Source organism: Pseudophryne corroboree, chromosome 6 (genome assembly GCF_028390025.1).
Source record: "Pseudophryne corroboree isolate aPseCor3 chromosome 6, aPseCor3.hap2, whole genome shotgun sequence".
Lineage (NCBI taxonomy): Eukaryota > Metazoa > Chordata > Amphibia > Anura > Myobatrachidae > Pseudophryne > Pseudophryne corroboree.
The window spans coordinates 99,334,262-99,361,425 of NC_086449.1; the positions used below are offsets into that span (position 1 = coordinate 99,334,262).

The following is a 27,164-nucleotide window of genomic DNA, read 5'->3' on the forward strand; positions in this document are numbered from 1 at the left end:
ACTCATACCCAGAGTTCTGAAAAGAGTAAAGCGGGAACGAGTGTGGGTTATTCTAATCGCTCCAGATTGGCCCCGCAGGAGTTGGTACACCGACCTGCGAGGGTTACTGGCGGAGGATCCTTGGAGGTTACCTCAGAGAGAGGACCTGCTATCTCAGGGACCGTTCCTGCACCCCGACCTAAACAGGCTGCGTTTGACGGCGTGGCTATTGAAACCCGGATCTTAAGAGACAGAGGGATCCCACGAACGGCCATTCCTACAATGATTGCCGCTAGGAAGCCGGTCACAGCCAGGCACTACTACAGGATTTGGAGACGGTACATGGCTTGGTGTCAGGAACGGGGATGGAACTCATCAAATTTCCATTTATCGCGACTTCTATTGTTCCTTCAGGCCGGTCTAGAGGGAGGACTCAGACTGGGCTCTTTGAAGGTTCAGATTTCGGCTCTCTCCATCCTTTTCCAACAGCGGTTAGCATCCTTGCCAGAGATTCAGAACTTTTTACAAGGGGTTCTGAGGATTCAACCCCCTTTTCGTCCTCCCACGGCACCATGGGACTTAGGTTTGGTGTTAGAATATTTGAAGTCACCGACTTTTGAGCCATTGACAAGTACAGACCTGAAATATATTTCTTGGAAGGTCACGTTATTACTTGCCTTGGCTTCGGCTAGGCGGGTTTCCGAGTTGGGAGCCTTATCCTGTAAGAGCCCTTTCTTAGTTTTTCATGAGGATAGGGCGGAACTCCGTACAAGAGCAGACTTCCTTCCGAAGGTGGTGTCGGGGTTTCATGTAAACCAGCCAATAGTGGTTCCATCTTTCCAGGGTCTCACAGATGAGGACGTGTCATTGGATGTTGTCCGAGCTTTACGGGTATACGTACAGGTTACGTCATCTTTCAGAAAGTCGGACCATTTGTTTGTTCTTTATGATGGGCCAAAGAAGGGTTGGCTGGCCTCTAAGCAGACTTTGTCCAGATGGATTAGACTTGCCATTCGGCAGGCTTATATTTCCTGTGGCAAAGAGGTGCCGGTTCAGACGGGTGCTCATACTACCCGATCAGTGGGTGCCTCGTGGGCGGCTGCCAGGGGTGCTTCCACTACTCAACTTTGCAGAGCGGCAACGTGGTCTTCAGCCCACACGTTCGCGAAATTTTACAAGTTTGATACTATTGCGTCCGGAGAATCTAAGTTCGGACGTTTAGTTTTGCAGGCCACCGACAGCACTCCCTCCCTGGGGGAAAACTTTGGGACGTCCCCTACTCCAGTGTCCCCTAGTGGATGAAAGAGAAAAGAGGATTTTGGTACTTACCGATAAATCCATTTCTCTGAATCCTCTAGGGGACACTGGACGCCCGCCTCGGTGCTGTCGACCTGCTGTGTTCAAAGTTCTTGTTGTAAACAGTTCGTGCAAACAGCGTTAGTTATTCGGTTAAGAGTTCTTGGCCGCTGTTTGATATGTTGTACGGTTCGGTTCCTCGCCATGGACTATAGTGTCATGTCCTATTCTCTCAGTCAAATTTTTCAAACTGAGGGATGAGGGATGTGAAGGGGGAGGAGCCGGCTGTGCAGATAATGCTAATTTAAGATTGTGCCACACCTCCGGTTCAAGGCTTCACACCCCTACTGTATAGGACTCCAGTGTCCCCTAGAGGATTCAGAGAAATGGATTTATCGGTAAGTACCAAAATCCTCTTTTCAGAGATTAGTGTACATCAGGGGTATTTAACATGCAGCCCTCAAGCTACTGCAGAACTATACATCCCAGCATGCCCTGACACAGTTTTAGCATGCTCAAATAGCAAAACTGTTAGGGCATGCTGGTATGTGTAGTTCCACAGCAGCAGGAGGACCGCATGTAAAATACCACTTAGGTAGATCCTACTTGCCAATACATCAGATTACATTTCAGAGCCCCGCTGTCAATAATTACTGCTCTCTGCTTCTGAAATGTAATTGTGTAGGCGTAAGGTCCCAGCATCTTTTACCATTTGACAAAGGCTTGTATTAATCAAGATAAACAGCTGTTTCCACTGCTGCAGACATGAAGGCGTCGGATGCACAAGTCATCTCCTTTTCTACAGCTTAACAGCGCTTCTTTTTTCAACATAATCATCTTTGTTTTACAAGGTGTACAGAAATCGGAAATGGAGGCCCATCTCCAGCGATGAAATCATAACGGGAGATATTGTGTCCATAGGTAAGCCCTACTCTGGCTTTACTCTTTAAACATGACACCCACCAGTTATGGATAAAAGGAGGATGCTGTAACTTATACCTGTGTGAACAGACTGACAGTTTTTTATGCCTGCCTACCCAGTGCTCATGAGAACACGGTCACCTTTTCTAGCTAGAAAAGTCGGATTTTGGTTACCTACCGGTAAATCCTTTTCTCGTAGTCCATAAGGTATATTGTGGAGACTTAGTCCTATGGGGTATAGACGGGGTCCAAAGGAGCTGGTGCACTTTAAATTTCTTCAACTGGGTGTGCTGGCTCCTCCACTCTATGCCCCCTCCCACAGGCAGTTATAGGCAAAACAGTGCCCGAAGGAGAATGGACATACTTGAGAGAAGGAACATAACAACAAAGAGTGATGAGATTTATTCACCAGCAAACCACTAACATATAACAACCAGCAATGGCTGGTAACAAAACGGCAACAGCTGAACAGGTAACCATATAAAGAGAACCTGCAGAAAAGTCAACGCACAGAGGCAGGTGCCCAATATCCCTTATGGACTACGAGAAAAGGATTTACCGGTAGGTAACCAAAATCCTACTTTCTCTAGCATCCATAAGGGATATTGGGGAGACTAAGTACGATGGGGACGTCCTAAAGCTTCCAGAACGGGCGGGAATGTGCAGAGACATCTGCAGCACCGCCTTCCTAAACTGGGAATCCTCTTTGGCCAGGGTATCAAACCTGCAGAACTTCACAAAAGTGTTCTTCCCCGACCAGGTAGCAGCTCGACATAGCTGCAAGGCCGAGACACCATGGGCAGCTGCCCAGGAGGACCCCACTGATCTCGTAGAGTGGGCCTTCAGAGACTTAGGAACAGGTAAGGCTGCGACACAAAGGCCTGTTGGATAGTAAGTCGAAGCCAATGAGCAATGGACTGCTTCGAAGCAGGGCAACCCTTTTTCTGCGCATCATATAGCACGAACAAGGAATCAGTCTTTCTGATTCGAGCCGTTCTCTTGACATAGATCTTCAAGGCTCACACAGCATCCAATGCCTCCGGAGGAGCAGAAGTACCAGAACTTGACGGAACCACAATAGGCTGATTCAAGTGGAATGCAGAGATGACCTTCGGTAGGAACTGCTGCAGAGTCAGTAGCTCCGCTCTGTCCTCACATAAGAACAGATAGGGGCTTTTACACGATAAGGCCCCCAATTCTGAGACGCGCCCAGCAGAATCCAGGGCCAGTAACTGAAACGTCCACAGACCCCACTTTTTTCTAAACTGCCTGTGGGAGGGGGTATAGAGGGGAGGAGCCAGCACACCCAGTTGAAGAAATTTAAAGTGCATCGGCTCCTTTGAACCCCGTCTATACCCCCATAGTACTAAGTCTCCCCAATATCCCTTATGGATGCTAGAGAAAGAGAGAAAAAATGGTCTTGGGGTGATGCGCATAATACACAATGTAACTTTCATTATATCAGTTTGAAATATATGAATAAAGCGATGTATAGACGGGTAGTTATCTTGATAATGGTGTTTAGTAGGAAATAAGTCAATTAAAATAGACTGCATACCATAGAAGGTAATATAAGTTTCATACGTGTTGGATGTTCTTAATATTTGTTCATAAAACCATTGGGGGTGGTCATTAGAATCAAAGTGTTGCTTGTCCAACTCTCGCCACATCCCACAGAATTGAATTTGTCTCGGTAACTAATTTTTTTTCTTTCCTACTTTAGGAAGATCAGCCAATGAGAACTTGGTTCCTTGTGATGTACTTCTGCTGCGGGGACGCTGTATTGTAGATGAAGCAATGCTGACTGGGGAGTCTGTGCCTCAGATGAAGGTGAGGGCCTCACTTGTGACTACATAGCATCAATATATAAGCGATCTTCCCTGCTGCTTGTTTGTGGTAACATTTATTTGGTGTGTCATGTTAGGTTTTTTTAATTTTATTTTTAATTATCCATTTTTTAAGAACATACTCTTTGTATCATAAAAAACATTGACATCCAGTCACATGTAAATGTAAGAATATATTGGTGTACATAAACTCTTTGGGGGGAATCCAAAGTTCTCATGCCTGCGAGTTAGTGCGGCAACAGAGCTGCACTTTACAGCACCTCGGACTGGCGCAATTTTGTTATTCGCCCCATAGGGACTGATAGGAAGTCTGCTGCACAAATATATAACCGTATACCTGTATTAGTTATGAATAATCTTCAGTGGTCATGTAAGTTAAAGTTGCTGGGTGCGTCAGTGCCTTGCTCTCCCCTCTCTCATTGTGTGGCTGTCTCATTGCTCTAGAAATGTGACCATGTTCTGTAAATTGACTCTGCAGGAACCTATTGAAGATTTGGATTCAGAGCATGTTTTAGATCTAAATGCTGACTCCAGATTACATGTCATTTTTGGGGGCACGAAAGTGGTGCAGCACACTCCCCCTCAGAAGGCAACCAGCGGCCTCAAACGTGAGTATCTGTCTGCAAGTGGCAGCACTCTCCACCTGAACGCACGCAGTTACTGAGTATTGTGTTCATTGATTTTAAATCCCAAATCCCCTGTGTGTTCTGTGATGATGCATTTGTTGCATTTTGTACTTTTTCATGCTGATTTTGCATGTCATTTTGTGTTATGCCATGAGCCCACTCCCAGACCTTTATTAAAGTTGCATGTCCAATGGTGGCAATAACTTCTAATATAACCTCTATTGATCCAAATGTTTCAATTAAATAGATTTAGACTTTTTACCTTTTGTAACAAATTTTACTGAGTGCACCTCATTGTCCTTAATAAATTGTTTTTTTCTTCCCAGCTCTTGATAATGGATGTGTGGCCTATGTCTTGAGAACTGGATTTAATACTTCCCAGGTGAGCCATGCTTTATTTCATGGCAATTGTCTTTCCCTTCCTTCCTACCTTCCTTTTCACTTCATTCTTGTATAATAATCGGTGGCTCATTCCATATTTTTTTACGTCTACTGACCTTTCTCTTACAACAATTTTCCTATGAACACTTGGGTTTGCTTTGTGTGCCCCATTTAGCAAATCTCTATAGCTGGGACATAGGCTCTGATAGGAGCCCGATCCGGCGAAGGGCAAAAGTGCAGACCGGCATGCCTATTGCAAATGTGAGGCCATTGCACCATGCGTTGGTGATATTGTAGCCAAAGCTTGCGTTTGCTAACCTGGGCAAGTTCCAAAAGGGTAATATTTTCAAGTTTTGGTTAATGCAGTATTATCGCGAACAAGGGCAGTGGGACTGCAGCAGAGAGAAATGGCCACAACGCTTAAGTAATGTGGCGAACCTTTGTAAAATGTCAGTTTCTCTAACATCCATAAGAGATACTGGGGTTCACTTAATACGATGGGGTATACATGGGGTCCAATGGAGCCAGTGCACTTAAAATTTCTTAAACTGGGTGTGCTGGCTCCTCCCCTCTATGCCCCCTCCTATAGCCAGTTGATAAAAAAATGTGCCCTCAGGAGAGTATGCAGATGATTTTTTTTTTTCTTCAGTTTATTTTAAACTTTGTTATTTTCGGTATACTGTTTGGGCAACAGTATACCTGCACCGTGGGAGTTGGGTGGGGTTACCAGTCTCTTAAGGCGTCAGAGCCGCTTTCCCGCTGCAGGACCACCGTCCTGAGAGGTTGTTGGTACCGCAGTGCATTGCGCCTTGGCGGTCACAATCGCAGCACTCCGCACACCCTTAACATAGCCTGAAGGTGAGAAGAGTGGTGAGTACAAACCGGGAGCCCTGCTAGAGGGGTCCCCCGGTTCTTAGTGTGGTGCAATCGCAGTGGTGGCATACGGAACCCTCCCTGGGGGGGAGCCGCTATAGCCCCACGGTGTACACTGGCAGCGGTGGTGAAAACTAGTATTTATGTGATGTTTTACACTAAATAGGAGACATTGCCAGTATAAATAACTATATAGCTTCGGCACCATTACAGGGGGAGGAGCTTCCTAAGAGCGGGACCAGCTGCATTTTGGCGCCTTCCTCTGCTTACAGCTGCAGCAGCAAGAATACACAGCTCCTCCAGACAATCAAGGACACTCAGGAAACTGGTACAGGGGTGTAAGTAAGGGAGAGAGCCACGATTAGTGTCCTGAAAAGGACAAGTAATCCGGGATATATATACACAGCTTGCAGTCTGACTGGGGTGGTATTCATATGACCGCCGGTCAGCTGACCGACAGTCACATGACCTCCTCCGCCAGCCCGACGGCTCACTATCCCGATGGTCGGCATGCCGACCAACAGGGACTATTTCCACTCGTGGGTGTCCACGACACCCATAGAGTGGGAACAGAACCCGTGGCGACCGCAGGTCGCCACCGAGCCCGCAGCGTGGCGGGCGCAGCGAGGGAGGGTCAGGAGCCATCCTGGCTCGGTGCCATAAAAAACTGTGATGGCAGGGTATCAGTACGGAATCCCGCTGGACGGAATCCCGGCGGTCGAAATACTGACGCCGGAATCCCGACCACACAATCCCGACAGGGGTGGGGAGCGGAACGCAGCCCCTTGCTGGCTCGCTTCGCTCGCCACGCTGCGGGCACGGTGCCTCGCTACGCTCGGCACACTATTATATTCTCCCTCTATGGGTGTCTTGGACACCCACGGAGGGAGAATATGTCAGGATTGTGGCAGTCGGGATTCCGGCGACGGTATTTCGACCGCCGGGATCCCGTCCAGCGGGATGTTGACCGCATCCCGATGGCAGGTATGTCATCCCAGCTCACTGCTAATACTCAGAAGACACAACAGCTGTAGCAGGCTGTCGCAGACCTAGCTGCAAAGGCAGATGATTAACAACCCCCTTCCTCCCTTGTTCAGGGCCACATAAGCGTGGGCTGCCTGATTTACTCTCAGATTCTGAGGAAGAGGTACAGGAGGAGGGGGAGGAATTAGATCCTACTACGGAGGATTCAACTTCAGCACAGAGTATTGAGCCCCTCATACTGGTTATCAGGGATGTGTTAAAAATCCCTTTAGAAAATGCTGCAGCACCACAGTCGTTTTTCTTAGCACAGAAAAAACTCAGTGTCGCTTTCCCTGATTCTCCAGAACTAGATGACCTGTTTAAGCAAGCCTGGAAAAATCCTGATAAAAAAAATATCAGGTGACAAAAAGGTTTTTGCACACTTTCCCATTTGCCCCAGAAGGTACGAAAACTTGGGAAGAAGCCCCATCCGTGGACGTTTCAGTCTCCCGCCTATCTAAAAGGTGATAATGCCAGCTCTGGGCTCCTTTACATTAAAGGAGCCTGAGGATAGAAAAATAGAGACTACACTAAAGTCTATATACACAGCGTCTGGCGTATCACAAAGACCTGTGCTTGCGGGTTGCTGGATGACACATGCCATTCATACATGGGAGACTCAAATTCAAGAGGGTCTTGTCGGGATATGCCCCTGGTTACTAAGGTGACCCTCATACGACACATCCAAGACACTGCATGCGTCCTGTGTGATTCTCTTAAGGAAATAGGCGCTTTTAATGCTAGGACTACTGCCATGGCAGTGTCGGCGCGCAGAGCCCTGTGGCTGCGTCAGTGGATCGCGGACGCAGATTCCAAGCGCAGTGTGGAGTCTCTTCCCTTCTCAGGGGAGTGGCTATTCGGGGTTGAGTTGGATACGTGGATTTCTAAGGTTACTGCGGGGAAATCCACGTTTCTCCCCTCTGGGGTCCCGCCGGCTAGATAATCCTTTCAGACTACCAGATTTAGATCTAGGGCCAGAGGTGCCTCCAATGCAGCGAGAGGCACCAGAGGTAATACAAGAAAACCAGCAGTGGCAGGTTCTAGGGAAAAGAGCACCAGTTCAGCCTCCGCTAAGGCTTCAGCATGACAGTGCCCACCCACCCCAGGGGATCTCGAGGTGGGAGCTCGTCTGTGTCACTTCAGCCGCAACTGGGAAAGCTCCTGCCAGGATGCCTGGGTAAAGGACCTAATTTCTCAGGGATACAAGCTGGAGTTCGACAGCGCACCTCCCCAATGATTTTTCAAATCAGGCTTACCAGTTTTGGAGGATAAACGAGTTACGCTGCAACAGGCCATCCTAAAGTTGGTCCAGTCCCAAGTCATTGTTCCAGTGCCACTTCAAGAACAGGGAAAGGGTTACTACTCCAACCTGTTCGTGGTACCGAAACCGGACGGTTCGGTAAACCCATTCTGAATCTAAAATCCTTGAACCCTTACCTAATGGTTTTCAAGTTCAAGATGGAATCCTTGCAAGCAGTGATTGCGGGTCTGGAATAACTGGAGTTCATGGTCTCGCTGGATATAAAGGATGCCTATATCCATATCCCGATTTGTACGCCTCAGCAGGCTTACCTGCGGTTTTCCCTGCTGAACAATACCAGTTCCAGGTGCTACCCTTCGGCCTGTCCACAGCTCAGAGGGTTTTCACGAAGGTGATGGCAGAGATGATGTTCCAGCTCCGGGTCCAGGAGGGTACATATTGTCCCTTACCTGGACAATCTCTTGATAAATGCAAGATCCAGGGAGCTTTTATTGCTCCATATAGAACACACTATTCAGCTTCTGTCACACCATGAGTGGATTCTCAATTTACAGAAGTCCCACCTGGAGCCAACTCAGCTGCTCCAGTTCCTGGGAATGCTTCTGGATACGGTGGCTCAGAAGGTGTTCGTCCCACAGGACAAAGCAAGAACACTCCAGGAGATGATCCGAGTGGTTCTACGGCCTATTCGGATATCCATCCATGTTTGCATAAGATTGTTGGGGAAAATGGAGGCGATCCAGTACGGAAGGTTCCATGCCAGAACAATTCAATTGGATCTCCTGAGCAAGTAGTCCGGCTCACATCTTCAGATGCACCGGATAATACAGCTGTCACCTCAGGCCAGGATTTCCCTCCTGTGGTGTCTACAGTCCTCAAACCTACTGGAGGGTCGAAGTTTCGGGCTCAAGGATTGGAACCTACTCACGACAGATGCGAGTCTGAGAGGATGGGGAGCTGTCACCAAAGGGGCTCAGTTCCAGGGCTGGTGGTCAGCCCAAGAAGCCCTGCTTCCGATCAACATTCTGGAACTTCGGGCGATCTACAATGCTCTGCTTCAGGCCTCTCTTCTGTTCAGGGATCATGCGATCCAGGTTCAGTCGGACAACTGAACGTATGTAAGCGGTGGCTTACATAAATCGACAAGGAGGGACAAAAAGCAGATCCTGCATGTGAGAAGTGTCAAAGATACTCCTCTGGGCAGAAAGAAATGCAAGAGCAATATCCGCAATCTTCATTCTAGGAGTGGACAACTGGGAAGCGGACTTCCTGAGTTGTCACGATCTCCACCCGGGAGAGTGGGGTCTCCACCAACAGGTGTTTCAGCAGATCGTTGACCTGTGGGGCTGCCCACAAATACACATGATGGCTACTCTCCTCAACAAGAAGCTTCACTGGTATTGCTCACGAACCAGGGACCCTCAGGCAAGGGCAATAGATGCACTTACATCGCTTTGGCCTTACTGGCTGGTCTACCTGTTTCCTCCGAGTCCATTGCTCCCAAGGGTGCTAAAGCGAATCAGGGATCAAAGAGTCAAGGCAATTCTGATTGCCCCAGATTGTCCTCGGAGGGCGTGGTACGTGGATCTTCTGGACATGTCCGTCGAAGACCATTAGCCTCTGCCAATGAGAAGAGATCTTCTTCAACAAGGACCGTTCGTCTTCCCGGACTTACGGCGACTTTGTTTGACAGCACGGAGGTTGAGCGGCTCATCCTAGCTCACAAGGGCCTTTCCAATAAGGTTATTGCTACCGTGTAGAGATGAGCGGGTTCGGTTTCTCTGAATCCGAACCCGCCCGAACTTCATGGTTTTTTTCACGGGTCCGAGCAGACTCGGATCCTCCCGCCTTGCTCGGTTAACCCGAGCGCGCCCGAACGTCATCATGACGCTGTCGGATTCTCGCGAGACTCGGATTCTATATAAGGAGCCGCGCGTCGCCGCCATTTTCACACGTGCATTGAGATTGATAGGGAGAGGACGTGGCTGGCGTCCTCTCCATTTAGATTAGAAGAGAGAGAGAGAGAGATTGACCTGATTTACTGGAGCTTAGGAGTACTGTAGAAGTGTAGAGAGTGCAGAGTTTACTAGTGACTGACCACAGTGACCACCAGACAGTGCAGTTTTATTTAATATATCCGTTCTCTGCCTGAAAAAAACGATACACACAGTGACTCAGTCACATACCATATCTGTGTGCACTGCTCAGCCCAGTGTGCTGCATCATCTATGTATATATATCTGACTGTGCTCAGCTCACACAGCTTATAATTGTGGGGGAGACTGGGGAGCACTGCAGTGCCAGTTATAGGTTATAGCAGGAGCCAGGAGTACATATTATATTAAAATTAAACAGTGTACACTTTTGCTGCAGGAGTGCCACTGCCAGTGTGACTGACCAGTGACCTGACCACACTGACCACCAGTATAGTTAGTAGTATACTATATTGTGATTGCCTGAAAAAGTTAAACACTCGTCGTGTGACTTCACTTGTGTGGTGTTTTTTTTTTTTATTCTATAAAAAACTCATTCTGCTGACAGACAGTGTCCAGCAGGTCCGTCATTATATAATATATACCTGTCCGGCTGCAGTAGTGATATATATATATATTTTTTATATCATTATTTATCATCCAGTCGCAGCAGACACAGTACGGTAGTTCACGGCTGTAGCTACCTCTGTGTCGGCACTCGGCAGTCCATCCATAATTGTATACCACCTACCCGTGGTTTTTTGTTCTTTCTTCTTTATACATACATACTACTACATCTCTTTATCAACCAGTCTATATTAGCAGCAGACACAGTACAGTACGGTAGTCCACGGCTGTAGCTACCTCTGTGTCGGCACTCGGCAGTCCGTCCATAATTGTATACCACCTACCCGTGGGTTTTTTTTTTCTTTCTTCTTTATACATACATACTACTACATCTCTTTATCAACCAGTCTATATTAGCAGCAGACACAGTACAGTACGGTAGTTCACGGCTGTAGCTACCTCTGTGTCGGCACTCGGCAGTCCGTCCATAATTGTATACCACCTACCCGAGGTTTTTTTTTCTTTCTTCTTTATACATACATACTACTACATCTCTTTATCAACCAGTCTATATTAGCAGCAGACACAGTACAGTACGGTAGTCCACGGCTGTAGCTACCTCTGTGTCGGCACTCGGCAGTCCGTCCATAATTGTATACCACCTACCCGTGGTTTTTTTTTTCTTTCTTCTTTATACATACATACTACTACATCTCTTTATCAACCAGTCTATATTAGCAGCAGACACAGTACAGTACGGTAGTTCACGGCTGTAGCTACCTCTGTGTCGGCACTCGGCAGTCCGTCCATAATTGTATACCACCTACCCGTGTTTTTTTTTTCTTTCTTCTTTATACATACATACTACTACATCTCTTTATCAACCAGTCTATATTAGCAGCAGACACAGTACAGTACGGTAGTCCACGGCTGTAGCTACCTCTGTGTCGGCACTCGGCAGTCCGTCCATAATTGTATACCACCTACCCGAGGTTTTTTTTTCTTTCTTCTTTATACATACATACTACTACATCTCTTTATCAACCAGTCTATATTAGCAGCAGACACAGTACAGTACGGTAGTCCACGGCTGTAGCTACCTCTGTGTCGGCACTCGGCAGTCCGTCCATAATTGTATACCACCTACCCGTGGTTTTTTTTTCTTTCTTCTTTATACATACATACTACTACATCTCTTTATCAACCAGTCTATATTAGCAGCAGACACAGTACAGTACGGTAGTTCACGGCTGTAGCTACCTCTGTGTCGGCACTCGGCAGTCCGTCCATAATTGTATACCACCTACCCGTGGTTTTTTTTTCTTTCTTCTTTATACATACATACTACTACATCTCTTTATCAACCAGTCTATATTAGCAGCAGACACAGTACAGTACGGTAGTTCACGGCTGTAGCTACCTCTGTGTCGGCACTCGGCAGTCCGTCCATAATTGTATACCACCTACCCGTGGTTTTTTTTTCTTTCTTCTTTATACATACATACTACTACATCTCTTTATCAACCAGTCTATATTAGCAGCAGACACAGTACAGTACGGTAGTTCACGGCTGTAGCTACCTCTGTGTCGGCACTCGGCAGTCCGTCCATAATTGTATACTAGTATCCATCCATCTCCATTGTTTACCTGAGGTGCCTTTTAGTTGTGCCTATTAAAATATGGAGAACAAAAATGTTGAGGTTCCAAAATTAGGGAAAGATCAAGATCCACTTCCACCTCGTGCTGAAGCTGCTGCCACTAGTCATGGCCGAGATGATGAAATGCCAGCAACGTCGTCTGCCAAGGCCGATGCCCAATGTCATAGTACAGAGCATGTCAAATCCAAAACACCAAATATCAGTAAAAAAAGGACTCCAAAACCTAAAATAAAATTGTCGGAGGAGAAGCGTAAACTTGCCAATATGCCATTTACCACACGGAGTGGCAAGGAACGGCTGAGGCCCTGGCCTATGTTCATGGCTAGTGGTTCAGCTTCACATGAGGATGGAGGCACTCAGCCTCTCGCTAGAAAAATGAAAAGACTCAAGCTGGCAAAAGCAGTAGCACCGCAAAGAACTGTGCGTTCTTCGAAATCCCAAATCCACAAGGAGAGTCCAATTGTGTCGGTTGCGATGCCTGACCTTCCCAACACTGGACGTGAAGAGCATGCACCTTCCACCATTTGCACGCCCCCTGCAAGTGCTGGAAGGAGCACCCGCAGTCCAGTTCCTGATAGTCAGATTGAAGATGTCAGTGTTGAAGTACACCAGGATGAGGAGGATATGGGTGTTGCTGGCGCTGGGGAGGAAATTGACCAGGAGGATTCTGATGGTGAGGTGGTTTGTTTAAGTCAGGCACCCGGGGAGACACCTGTTGTCCGTGGGAGGAATATGGCCGTTGACATGCCTGGTGAAAATACCAAAAAAATCAGCTCTTCGGTGTGGAGGTATTTCAACAGAAATGCGGACAACAGGTGTCAAGCCGTGTGTTCCCTTTGTCAAGCTGTAATAAGTAGGGGTAAGGACGTTAACCACCTCGGAACATCCTCCCTTATACGTCACCTGCAGCGCATTCATAATAAGTCAGTGACAAGTTCAAAAACTTTGGGTGACAGCGGAAGCAGTCCACTGACCAGTAAATCCCTTCCTCTTGTAACCAAGCTCACGCAAACCACCCCACCAACTCCCTCAGTGTCAATTTCCTCCTTCCCCAGGAATGCCAATAGTCCTGCAGGCCATGTCACTGGCAATTCTGATGATTCCTCTCCTGCCTGGGATTCCTCCGATGCATCCTTGCGTGTAACGCCTACTGCTGCTGGCGCTGCTGTTGTTGCTGCTGGGAGTCGATGGTCATCCCAGAGGGGAAGTCGTAAGACCACTTTTACTACTTCCACCAAGCAATTGACTGTCCAACAGTCCTTTGCGAGGAAGATGAAATATCACAGCAGTCATCCTACTGCAAAGCGGATAACTGAGGCCTTGGCATCCTGGGTGGTGAGAAACGTGGTTCCGGTATCCATCATTACTGCAGAGCCAACTAGAGACTTGTTGGAGGTACTGTGTCCCCGGTACCAAATACCATCTAGGTTCCATTTCTCTAGGCAGGCGATACCGAAAATGTACACAGACCTCAGAAAAAGAGTCACCAGTGTCCTAAAAAATGCAGCTGTACCCAATGTCCACTTAACCACGGACATGTGGACAAGTGGAGCAGGGCAGGGTCAGGACTATATGACTGTGACAGCCCACTGGGTAGATGTATGGACTCCCGCCGCAAGAACAGCAGCGGCGGCACCAGTAGCAGCATCTCGCAAACGCCAACTCTTTCCTAGGCAGGCTACGCTTTGTATCACCGCTTTCCAGAATACGCACACAGCTGAAAACCTCTTACGGCAACTGAGGAAGATCATCGCGGAATGGCTTACCCCAATTGGACTCTCCTGTGGATTTGTGGCATCGGACAACGCCAGCAATATTGTGTGTGCATTAAATATGGGCAAATTCCAGCACGTCCCATGTTTTGCACATACCTTGAATTTGGTGGTGCAGAATTATTTAAAAAACGACAGGGGCGTGCAAGAGATGCTGTCGGTGGCCAGAAGAATTGCGGGACACTTTCGGCGTACAGGCACCACGTACAGAAGACTGGAGCACCACCAAAAACTACTGAACCTGCCCTGCCATCATCTGAAGCAAGAAGTGGTAACGAGGTGGAATTCAACCCTCTATATGCTTCAGAGGTTGGAGGAGCAGCAAAAGGCCATTCAAGCCTATACAATTGAGCACGATATAGGAGGTGGAATGCACCTGTCTCAAGCGCAGTGGAGAATGATTTCAACGTTGTGCAAGGTTCTGCTGCCCTTTGAACTTGCCACACGTGAAGTCAGTTCAGACACTGCCAGCCTGAGTCAGGTCATTCCCCTCATCAGGCTTTTGCAGAAGAAGCTGGAGACATTGAAGGAGGAGCTAACACGGAGCGATTCCGCTAGGCATGTGGGACTTGTGGATGGAGCCCTTAATTCGCTTAACAAGGATTCACGGGTGGTCAATCTGTTGAAATCCGAGCACTACATTTTGGCCACCATGCTCGATCCTAGATTTAAAGCCTACCTTGGATCTCTCTTTCCGGCAGACACAAGTCTGCTGGGGTTGAAAGACCTGCTGGTGAGAAAATTGTCAAGTCAAGCGGAACGCGACCTGTCAACATCTCCTCCTTCACATTCTCCCGCAACTGGGGGTGCGAGGAAAAGGCTCAGAATTCCGAGCCCACCCGCTGGCGGTGATGCAGGGCAGTCTGGAGCGACTGCTGATGCTGACATCTGGTCCGGACTGAAGGACCTGACAACGATTACGGACATGTCGTCTACTGTCACTGCATATGATTCTCTCACCATTGAAAGAATGGTGGAGGATTATATGAGTGACCGCATCCAAGTAGGCACGTCACACAGTCCATACTTATACTGGCAGGAAAAAGAGGCAATTTGGAGGCCCTTGCACAAACTGGCTTTATTCTACCTAAGTTGCCCTCCCACAAGTGTGTACTCCGAAAGAGTGTTTAGTGCCGCCACTCACCTTGTCAGCAATCGGCGTACGAGGTTACATCCAGAAAATGTGGAGAAGATGATGTTCATTAAAATGAATTATAATCAATTCCTCCGCGGAGACATTGACCAGCAGCAATTGCCTCCACAAAGTACACAGGGAGCTGAGATGGTGGATTCCAGTGGGGACGAATTGATAATCTGTGAGGAGGGGGATGTACACGGTGATATATCGGAGGATGATGATGAGGTGGACATCTTGCCTCTGTAGAGCCAGTTTGTGCAAGGAGAGATTAATTGCTTCTTTCTCTATCGTCCTAGTGGATGCTGGGGTTCCTGAAAGGACCATGGGGAATAGCGGCTCCGCAGGAGACAGGGCACAAAAGTAAAGCTTTCCGATCAGGTGGTGTGCACTGGCTCCTCCCCCTATGACCCTCCTCCAAGCCAGTTAGATTTTTGTGCCCGGCCGAGAAGGGTGCAATCTAGGTGGCTCTCCTAAAGAGCTGCTTAGAGAAAGTTTAGCTTAGGTTTTTTATTTTACAGTGAGTCCTGCTGGCAACAGGATCACTGCAACGAGGGACTTAGGGGAGAAGAAGTGAACTCACCTGCGTGCAGGATGGATTGGCTTCTTGGCTACTGGACATCAGCTCCAGAGGGACGATCACAGGTACAGCCTGGATGGTCACCGGAGCCTCGCCGCCGGCCCCCTTGCAGATGCTGAAACATGAAGAGGTCCAGAATCGGCGGCAGAAGACTCCTCAGTCTTCTAAAGGTAGCGCACAGCACTGCAGCTGTGCGCCATTTTCCTCTCAGCACACTTCACACGGCAGTCACTGAGGGTGCAGGGCGCTGGGAGGGGAGCGCCCTGGGAGGCAAAATGAAAACCTATTTGGCTAAAAAATACCTCACATATAGCCTCCGGGGCTATATGGAGATATTTAACCCCTGCCAGAATACACTAAAGAGCGGGAGACGAGCCCGCCGGAAAAGGGGCGGGGCCTATCTCCTCAGCACACAGCGCCATTTTCCTTACACAGCTCCGCTGGTCAGGACGGCTCCCAGGTCTCTCCCCTGCACTGCACTACAGAAACAGGGTAAAACGAGAGGGGGGGCAAAATAGTGGCAAAAATTATATTATAAAAGCAGCTATACAGGGAGCACTTATTATAAGGCTATCCCTGTCATATATAGCGCTTTTGGTGTGTGCTGGCAAACTCTCCCTCTGTCTCCCCAAAGGGCTAGTGGGGTCCTGTCTTCGTTAAGAGCATTCCCTGTGTGTCTGCTGTGTGTCGGTACGTGTGTGTCGACATGTATGAGGACGATATTGGTGTGGAGGCGGAGCAATTGCCAAATATGGGGATGTCACCTCCTAGGGGGTCGACACCAGAATGGATGCCTTTATTTATGGAATTACGGCATAGTGTCAACACGCTAAAGCAGTCGTTTGACGACATGAGACGGCCGGACAATCAGTTAGTGCCTGTCCAGGCGCCTCAAACACCGTCAGGGGCTGTAAAACGCCCTTTGCCTCAGTCGGTCGACACAGACCCAGACACAGGCACTGATTCTAGTGGCGACGGTGACGAATCAACCGTATTTTCCAGTAGGGCCACACGTTATATGATTTTGGCAATGAAGGAGGCGTTACATTTAGCTGATACTACAGGTACCACTAAACAGGGTATTATGTGGGGTGTGAAAAAACTACCTATAGTTTTTCCTGAATCAGAAGAACTAAATGATGTATGTGATGAAGCGTGGGTTGCCCCCGATAAAAAGATGCTAATTTCAAAGAAGTTATTAGCTTTATACCCTTTCCCGTCAGAGGTTAGGGCGCGCTGGGAAACACCTCCTAGGGTGGATAAGGCGCTCACACGCTTATCTAAACAAGTGGCGTTACCCTCTCCTGAGACGGCCGCACTTAAAGATCCAACAGATAGGAGGATGGAAAATATCCAAAAAAGTATATACACACATACAGGTGTTATACTACGACCAGCTATAGCGTCAGCCTGGATGTGCAGTGCTGGAGTAGTTTGGTCAGAGTCCCTGATTGAAAATATTGATACCCTGGATAGGGACAATGTTTTACTGTCTTTAGAGCAAATAAAGGATGCATTTCTTTATATGCGTGATGCACAGAGGGATATCTGCACACTGGCATCACGGGTAAGTGCTATGTCCATTTCGGCCAGAAGAAGTTTATGGACGCGACAGTGGTCAGGCGATGCGGACTCAAAACGGCATATGGAAGTTTTGCCGTATAAAGGGGAGGAGTTATTTGGAGTCGGTCTATCAGATTTGGTGGCCACGGCTACAGCCGGGAAATCCACCTTTTTACCTCAAGCTACTCCCCAACAGAAAAAGACACCGACTTTTCAACCGCAGCCCTTTCGTTCCTTTAAAAACAAGAGAGCAAAGGGATATTCATATCTGCCACGAGGCAGAGGAAGGGGGAAGAGACACCAACAGGCAGCTCCTTCCCAGGAACAGAAGCCCTCCCCCGCTTCTACAAAAGCCTCAGCATGACGCTGGGGCTTCTCAAGCGGACTCGGGGGCGGTGGGCGGTCGTCTCAAGAATTTCAGCGCGCAGTGGGCTCACTCGCAGGTAGATCCCTGGATCCTGCAGATAATATCTCAGGGGTACAGGTTGGAACTAGAGACAGATCCGCCTCGCCGTTTCCTGAAGTCTGCTTTACCAACGTCCCCCTCCGAAAGGGAGACGGTTTTGGAAGCCATTCACAAGCTGTACTCTCAGCAGGTGATAGTCAAGGTACCTCTTCTACAACAGGGAAAGGGGTATTATTCCACTCTATTTGTGGTACCGAAGCCGGACGGCTCGGTAAGACCTATTCTAAATCTGAAGTCCTTGAACCTGTACATAAAGAAGTTCAAGTTCAAAATGGAGTCACTCAGAGCAGTGATAGCGAACCTGGAAGAAGGGGACTTTATGGTGTCCTTGGACATCAAGGATGCGTACCTCCACGTTCCAATTTACCCCTCACACCAGGGGTACCTCAGGTTCGTTGTACAAAACTGTCACTATCAGTTTCAGACGCTGCCGTTCGGATTGTCCACGGCACCTCGGGTCTTTACAAAGGTAATGGCCGAGATGATGATTCTTCTTCGAAGAAAAGGCGTATTAATTATCCCATACTTGGACGATCTCCTAATAAGGGCAAGGTCCAGAGAACAGCTAGAGAGGGGATTAGCACTGTCTCAAGAAGTGCTAAAACAGCACGGCTGGATTCTAAATATTCCAAAATCCCAGTTAATGCCGACAACTCGTCTGCTGTTCCTAGGGATGATTCTGGACACGGTTCAGAAAAAGGTTTTTCTCCCGGAGGAAAAAGCCAAGGAGTTGTCCGAGCTTGTCAGGAACCTCCTAAAACCAGGAAAGGTGTCTGTACATCAATGCACAAGAGTCCTGGGAAAAATGGTGGCTTCTTACGAAGCAATTCCATTCGGCAGATTCCATGCACGAATTTTCCAGAGGGATCTGTTAGACAAATGGTCAGGGTCGCATCTTCAGATGCACCAGCGGATAACCCTGTCTCCAAGGACAAGGGTATCTCTTCTGTGGTGGTTGCAGAGTGCTCATCTATTGGAGGGCCGCAGATTCGGCATACAGGATTGGATCCTGGTGACCACGGACGCCAGCCTGAGAGGCTGGGGAGCAGTCACACAAGGAAGAAACTTCCAGGGAGTGTGGACGAGCCTGGAAACGTCTCTTCACATAAACATTCTGGAACTAAGAGCAATCTACAATGCTCTAAGCCAGGCAGAACCTCTGCTTCAAGGAAAACCGGTGTTGATCCAGTCGGACAACATCACGGCAGTCGCCCATGTAAACAGACAGGGCGGCACAAGAAGCAGGAGTGCAATGGCAGAAGCTGCAAGGATTCTTCGCTGGGCAGAGAATCATGTGATAGCACTGTCAGCAGTGTTCATCCCGGGAGTGGACAACTGGGAAGCAGACTTCCTCAGCAGACACGACCTTCACCCGGGAGAGTGGGGACTTCATCCGGAAGTCTTCCACATGCTGGTAACCCGTTGGGAAAGACCAATGGTGGACATGTTGGCGTCTCGCCTCAACAAAAAAACTGGACAGGTATTGCGCCAGGTCAAGAGATCCGCAGGCAATAGCTGTGGACGCGCTGGTAACGCCTTGGGTGTACCAGTCGGTGTATGTGTTTCCTCCTCTGCCTCTCATACCAAAAGTATTGAGAATTATACGGCAAAGAGGCGTAAGAACGATACTAGTGGTTCCGGATTGGCCAAGAAGGACTTGGTACCCGGAACTTCAAGAGATGATCACGGAAGATCCGTGGCCTCTACCTCTAAGGAGGGACTTGCTTCAGCAGGGTCCCTGTCTGTTTCAAGACTTACCGCGGCTGCGTTTGACGGCATGGCGGTTGAACGCCGGATCCTAAAGGAAAAAGGCATGCCGGAAGAAGTCATTCCTACTTTGATTAAAGCAAGGAAGGAAGTAACCGTGCAACACTATCACCGCATTTGGCGAAGATATGTTGCGTGGTGCGAGGATCGGAGTGCTCCGACGGAGGAATTTCAACTGGGTCGATTCCTACATTTCCTGCAATCAGGATTGTCTATGGGTCTCAAATTGGGATCTATTAAGGTTCAAATTTCGGCCCTGTCGATTTTCTTTCAAAAAGAATTGGCTTCAGTTCCTGAAGTCCAGACTTTTGTTAAGGGAGTGCTGCATATACAGCCTCCTGTGGTGCCTCCAGTGGCACCGTGGGATCTCAATGTGGTTTTGGAATTTCTAAAATCTCATTGGTTTGAACCACTAAAAAAGGTGGATTTAAAATATCTCACATGGAAAGTGACCATGTTACTAGCCCTGGCTTCGGCCAGGAGAGTGTCAGAACTGGCAGCTTTATCTTACAAAAGCCCATATCTGATTTTCCATTCGGACAGGGCAGAACTGCGGACTCGTCCGCATTTTCTCCCTAAGGTGGTGTCAGCATTTCATCTGAACCAGCCTATTGTAGTGCCTGCGGCTACAAGTGACTTGGAGGACTCCAAGTTACTGGACGTTGTCAGAGCATTAAAAATATATATTGCAAGGACAGCTGGAGTCAGAAAATCTGACTCGTTGTTTATATTGTATGCACCCAACAAGATGGGTGCTCCTGCGTCTAAGCAGACGATTGCTCGTTGGATCTGTAGCACAATCCAACTTGCACATTCTGTGGCAGGCCTGCCACAGCCTAAATCTGTCAAGGCCCACTCCACAAGGAAGGTGGGCTCATCTTGGGCGGCTGCCCGAGGGGCCTCGGCATTACAACTTTGCCGAGCAGCTACGTGGTCAGGGGAGAACACGTTTGTAAAATTTTACAAATTTGATACTCTGGCTAAGGAGGACCTGGAGTTCTCTCATTCGGTGCTGCAGAGTCATCCGCACTCTCCCGCCCGTTTGGGAGCTTTGGTATAATCCCCATGGTCCTTTCAGGAACCCCAGCATCCACTAGGACGATAGAGAAAATAAGAATTTACTTACCGATAATTCTATTTCTCGGAGTCCGTAGTGGATGCTGGGCGCCCATCCCAAGTGCGGATTATCTGCAATAATTGTACATAGTTATTGTTAACTAATTCGGGTTATTGTTTAGGAAGCCATCTTTCAGAGGCTCCTCTGTTATCATACTGTTAACTGGGTTTGATCACAAGTTGTACGGTGTGATTGGTGTGGCTGGTATGAGTCTTACCCGGGATTCAAAATTCCTCCCTTATTGTGTACGCTCGTCCGGGCACAGTACCTAACTGGCTTGGAGGAGGGTCATAGGGGGAGGAGCCAGTGCACACCACCTGATCGGAAAGCTTTACTTTTGTGCCCTGTCTCCTGCGGAGCCGCTATTCCCCATGGTCCTTTCAGGAACCCCAGCATCCACTACGGACTCCGAGAAATAGAATTATCGGTAAGTAAATTCTTATTTTTTGGGGGGGGGTCCAAACCAACCCGTCATATCAGTCACAGTCGTGTGGCAGACCCTGTCACTGAAATGATGGGTTGGTTAAAGTGTGCATGTCCTGTTTTGTTTATACAACATAAGGGTGGGTGGGAGGGCCCAAGGACAATTCCATCTTGCACCTCTTTTTTCTTTTATTTTTCTTTGCGTCATGTGCTGTTTGGGGAGGGTTTTTTGGAAGGGACATCCTGCGTGACACTGCAGTGCCACTCCTAGATGGGCCCGGTGTTTGTGTCGGCCACTAGGGTCGCTAATCTTACTCACACAGCTACCTCATTGCGCCTCTTTTTTTCTTTGCGTCATGTGCTGTTTGGGGAGGGTTTTTTGGAAGGGACATCCTGCGTGACACTGCAGTGCCACTCCTAAATGGGCCCGGTGTTTGTGTCGGCCACTAGGGTCGCTAATCTTACTCACACAGCTACCTCATTGCGCCTCTTTTTTTCTTTGCGTCATGTGCTGTTTGGGGAGGGTTTTTTGGAAGGGACATCCTGCGTGACACTGCAGTGCCACTCCTAGATGGGCCAGGTGTTTGTGTCGGCCACTAGGGTCGCTTAGCTTAGTCATCCAGCGACCTCGGTGCAAATTTTAGGACTAAAAATAATATTGTGAGGTGTGAGGTATTCAGAATAGACTGAAAATGAGTGGAAATTATGGTTTTTGAGGTTAATAATAATATGGGATCAAAATGACCCCCAAATTCTATGATTTAAGCTGTTTTTTAGGGTTTTTTGAAAAAAACACCCGAATCCAAAACACACCCGAATCCGACAAAAAAAATTCGGTGAGGTTTTGCCAAAACGCGGTCGAACCCAAAACACGGCCGTGGAACCGAACCCAAAACCAAAACACAAAACCCGAAAAATTTCAGGCGCTCATCACTACTACCGTGGTTCAGGCCAGGAAGCCTGTGATGTCAAAACACTGTCATATCTGGAGACGATATGTCTCTTGGTGCGAGGAATGCACGTATCCACCTGCAGAGTTCCCCTTGGGACGTTTCTTATGTTTCCTGCAGGCTGGTGTGGATAAGGGCTTACGTCTGGGTTCTATAAAAGTCCAGATTTCAGCTCTTTCTATTTTCTACCAGAAGAAATTGGCAGTGTTGCCTGAAGTTCAGACCTTCTTGCAAGGGGTACTTCACATACAACCTCCTTTTGTGCCGCACACGGCACCCTGGGATTTGAATGTTGTGTTGGATTTTCTACAGTCCTCCTGGTTTGAACCTCTGATGACGGTAGAAGATAAGTACCTCAGGTAGAAGACGGCGATGTTACTGGTCCTGGCTTCTGCTAGACGTGTTTCAGAATTGGAGGCTCTATCGTGTAAAAGTCCCTATTAGGTATTTTACGAGGACAGAGCGGAGCTCCGGACTTGACAGCAGTTCCTGCCGAAGGTAATCTATGCGTGAATTAACCAATTGTTGTCCCGTCAAGTTCTGGCACATCTGCTCCTCCGGAGTTGTTGGATGCTGTGCGAGCCTTGAAGATTTATATCAAACGGACAGCTTGGATAAGAAAGACGGTTTCCTTGTTTGTGCTCTATGATGCGCAGAAAAAGGGTTGCTCTGCTTCTAAGCAGTCATTGCTCGTTGGCTTAGGTTGACTATACAACAAGCCTATGTGTCCGCAGCCTTGCCTGTTCCACAGTCTCTGAAGGCCCACTCTACGAGATCAGTGGGGTCTTCCTGGGTGGCTGCCCGTGGAGTCTCGGCCTTGCAATTATGCCAAGATGCTACCTGGTCGGGGAAGAACACCTTTTTGAAGTTCTACAGGTTTCATACCCTGGCCAAAGTGAATACCCAGTTTGTGCATGTGGTGCTGCAGATGTCTCCGCACTTTCCCGCCCGTTCTGGAAGCTTTGGGACATCCCCATCGTATTAAGTGAACCCCAGTATCCCTTATAGATGTAAGGGGAAAATGGTATTTTAATACCTACCGGTAAATCCTTTTCTCGTAGTCCATAAGGATACTGGGCGGCCGGCTCAGTGCGTTGACTTGTCTGCAGGTTTTTTATTTTCGAAAAGTTTACCTGTTCAGCTTTTGCTGTTTGTTACCAGCAATGCTGGTCGTTTTATGTTCTTGGTGTGCTGGTATAGGAATCTCACCACTCGTTGTTATGTTCCTCTCTCAAGTATGTCCATTCTCCTTCGGGCACAGTTTTACCTATACTGGCTGTAGGAGGGGGCATAGAGGGGAGGAGCCAGCACACCCAGATGAATAAATTTAAACTGCACCGGCTCCTTTGGACCCCATCTATACGCCATCGTATTAAGTGAACCCCAGTATCCCTTATAGACTACGAGAAAAGGATTAACCGGTAGGTATTAAAATCCCATTTTTCTAGAGAATGTATGTCAGAAGTAGTTTATTGCATAGGTCTCGATAGGGAGCTATAAGGGTGATTCAGACCTGATCACTGCTGTGCATTTTCGCACAGCGGGCTATAAGGTCATAACTGCGCATGTGTATGCACCGCAATGCGCACGTGTGTCGGACAACAACAAGGGGCATCGCCGGTCAGCGACATGATGGTGCGAAAATTCCAATCACATGGGCATTCACAAGGTGATTTACAGGAAGAGGCCGTTTGTGGGTGGTAACTGACCGTTTTCTGAGAGTGTCAGGGAATACGCAGGCATGCCCAAGCGTTTTCAGGGAGGGTGTCTGACGTCCGCTCTGGCCACCAACAGCCTCTTCTGAACGCACTGTAGGAGTAAGTCCTGGCTGCGCAGAGACTGCACACAGTGGATTTTTACAGCTCTGCGTACACATGGGATTGCAGACTTGCACAGCGAATGTACACTCCCGCTGGGGGCGGTGATTATCTGAACACAGGCCATCAAAGTTAGAAGCCCAGCGATCAGGTCTGAATAATCCCCTATGTACTAAGCCTTGGAGTTAGATGAAGTGGACGGAGATAATGTACCAATCAACCATCTCCAAACTGTCATTTTTCAACACAACTTGTAACATGGCAGTTAGGAGCTGATTGTCTGGTACTTTATCTCTCTCCACTTTATCTCTCTTTGGCTTAGTACATAGGCCCTCATTCCGAGTTGTTCGCTCGGTATTTTTCATCGCATCGCAGTGAAAATCCGCTTAGTACGCATGCGCAATGTTCGCACTGCGACTGCGCCAAGTAACTTTACTATGAAGAAAGTATTTTTACTCACGGCTTTTTCTTCGCTCCGGCGATCGTAATGTGATTGACAGGAAATGGGTGTTACTGGGCGGAAACACAGCGTTTCAGGGGCGTGTGGCTGAAAACGCTACCGTTTCCGGAAAAAACGCAGGAGTGGCCGGAGAAACGGTGGGAGTGCCTGGGCGAACGCTGGGTGTGTTTGTGACGTCAACCAGGAACGACAAGCACTGAAATGATCGCACAGGCAGAGTAAGTCTGGAGCTACTCTGAAACTGCTAAGTAGTTAGTAATCGCATTATTGCGAATACATCGGTCGCAATTTTAAGAAGCTAAGATTCACTCCCAGTAGGCGGCGGCTTAGCGTGTGTAACTCTGCTAAATTCGCCTTGCGACCGATCAACTCGGAATGAGGGCCATAGACTCCTCAGTGTTATGTTTAGAGTAAGAGTATTGGTTCATTGTTTTGAGATGTGTGTTTTATTTTTTAATTGAACAGGGAAAACTTTTGCGTACTATTCTATTCGGAGTGAAACGTGTGACCGCTAACAATCTGGAGACCTTCATCTTCATCCTCTTCCTCTTGGTGTTTGCCATTGCTGCTGCGGCATACGTCTGGATAGAAGGTAACTGCAGGAGCTGCAGTAACCATTACATTTCTGAACAGCTTGGTTAGCTCCAACTTCAAAAGGGTCTTTGGCGTGACATTTAAATACAGGTTGAGTATCCCTTATCCAAAATGCTTGGGACCAGAGGTATTTTGGATATCGGATTTTTCCGTATTTTGGAATAATTGCATACCATAATGAGATATCATGATGATGGGACCTAAATCTAAGCACAGAATGCATTTATGTTACATATACACCTTATACACACAGCCTGAAGGTCATTTTAGCCAATATTTTTTATAACATTGTGCATTAATTAAAGTGTGTACATTCACACAATTCATTTATATTTCATATACACCTTATACACACAGCCTGAAGGTCATTTAATACAATAGTTTTAATAACATTGTGTATTAAACAAAGTTTGTGTACATTGAGCCATCAAAAAACAAAAGTTTCACTATCTCACTCTCACTCAAAAAAGTCCGTATTTCGGAATATTCCGTATTTCGGATATTTGGATATGGGATACTCAACCTGTATTTAAGAGTTTGTCCAAATATCTTTTCAATCATATTTCCCTCTTTACAGTAAATTGATGTAATGTGAAATAATAGGCATAATTATTGGGTAACTGCGGTACAGCTCTGACAGCTACAACTACAGTCTCTGCAATGTTCCAAACAGTGGATTTAAATTGTTCTTCTTAAATCATTTGGAGGGGTTCCAACTACATCACACTTATGGTTCTGTTGTTATAGCACCTTGTACATAGGACTAGCTCCGTTAGGAGTCCTTCGAAAACCACAACATGAGCTCTCTCTTAGATGTCGTCGTCCTTATTGTTGCTGCTGCTTATAGAAGTGGTTTATAGCCACCAGTACTTGTAGGGTAGAGTTGTCTGGTATACAAATTAGATATACACAATCAGTGATGCAGAGGCACATGCTTAACACTAAGGGGACATCCTATTATCTGCAGTCAGTTGTATCACCGGGGGCTATCCCATTAGCCCCGATGCAGTGCGCTTCTCCCCCCGATGCAGTGCGCTTCTCCCCCCGATGCCGGCACTTATTGTGGATTAGGCTTTGGGTGCCTCAGGCACCCAAAGCATAATCTGCGATAAGCGTGCTTGCTGAGCCGCGATACCAATCGTGCAATCGCAGATCCGTTTTTCGGCCAGTGAAAACTGCCTGTAATAGGATACTGCGATAATGACCATCGTTCATTAATTGAGATATCAGGCCATTTTTATCAACCAAAAATGGATCAGGGAGTGAGTGACTACCCCCTTAAAACAGTATAAATGATGTTAAATTATGTAAAAAAATAAAATAAACGGTAAATCCTTTTCTCGTAGTCCGTAGATGATGCTGGGGGTCAACATTAGTACCATGGGGTATAGACGGGTCCACTAGGAGCCACTGGCACTTTAAGAGTTTCAGAGTATGGGCTGGCTCCTCCCTCTATGCCCCTCCTACCAGACTCAGTTTAGAAAATGTGCCCGGAGGAGTCTGTCACAGCTAGGGGAGCTCCTAGAGCTTCTTTAATTTTATTTATCTAACGTCCTAGTGGATGCTGGGGACTCCGTAAGGACCATGGGGAATAGACGGGCTCCGCAGGAGACTGGGCACTCTAAAGAAAGATTTAGTACTACCTGGTGTGCACTGGCTCCTCCCTCTATGCCCCTCCTCCAGACCTCAGTTAGAATCTGTGCCCGGCCAGAGCTGGGTGCTTTTAGTGAGCTCTCCTGAGCTTGCTAATAAGAAAGTATTTTAGTTAGGTTTTTTTATTTTCAGAGAGCTTCTGCTGGCAACAGACTCTCTGCTACGTGGGACTGAGGGGGGAGAGAAGCAAACCTACTAACTGCGGCTAGGTTGCGCTTCTTAGGCTATTGGACACCATTAGCTCCAGAGGGTTCGAACACAGGATCTTACCTTGGTCGTCCGTTCCCGAAGCCGCGCCGCCGTCCCCCTCGCAGAGTCAGAAGCCGGCAGAAGCAAGAAGACATCGAAATCGGCGGCAGAAGACTCCTGTCTTCACATGAGGTAGCGCACAGCACTGCAGCTGTGCGCCATTGCGCCCACACTACCCACACACTCCGGTCACTGTAGGGTGCAGGGGGGGGG

The 27,164-nt window shown here is 47.9% G+C and overlaps 1 protein-coding gene across 1 annotated transcript in view; it reads left to right on the top strand.

Moving 5' to 3' along the window:
• Nucleotides 1-27,164, top strand: part of ATP13A1 (ATPase 13A1) — a 221,407-nt gene that overhangs the window by 32,158 nt on the left and 162,085 nt on the right. Inside the window, exons 6-10 of the mRNA XM_063931515.1 lie at nucleotides 2,127-2,196; nucleotides 3,920-4,026; nucleotides 4,522-4,651; nucleotides 4,996-5,051; nucleotides 24,921-25,047. Of these exons, the coding sequence (XP_063787585.1) occupies nucleotides 2,127-2,196; nucleotides 3,920-4,026; nucleotides 4,522-4,651; nucleotides 4,996-5,051; nucleotides 24,921-25,047 (490 nt within the window). The remainder of the gene's footprint in view (nucleotides 1-2,126; nucleotides 2,197-3,919; nucleotides 4,027-4,521; nucleotides 4,652-4,995; nucleotides 5,052-24,920; nucleotides 25,048-27,164) is intronic.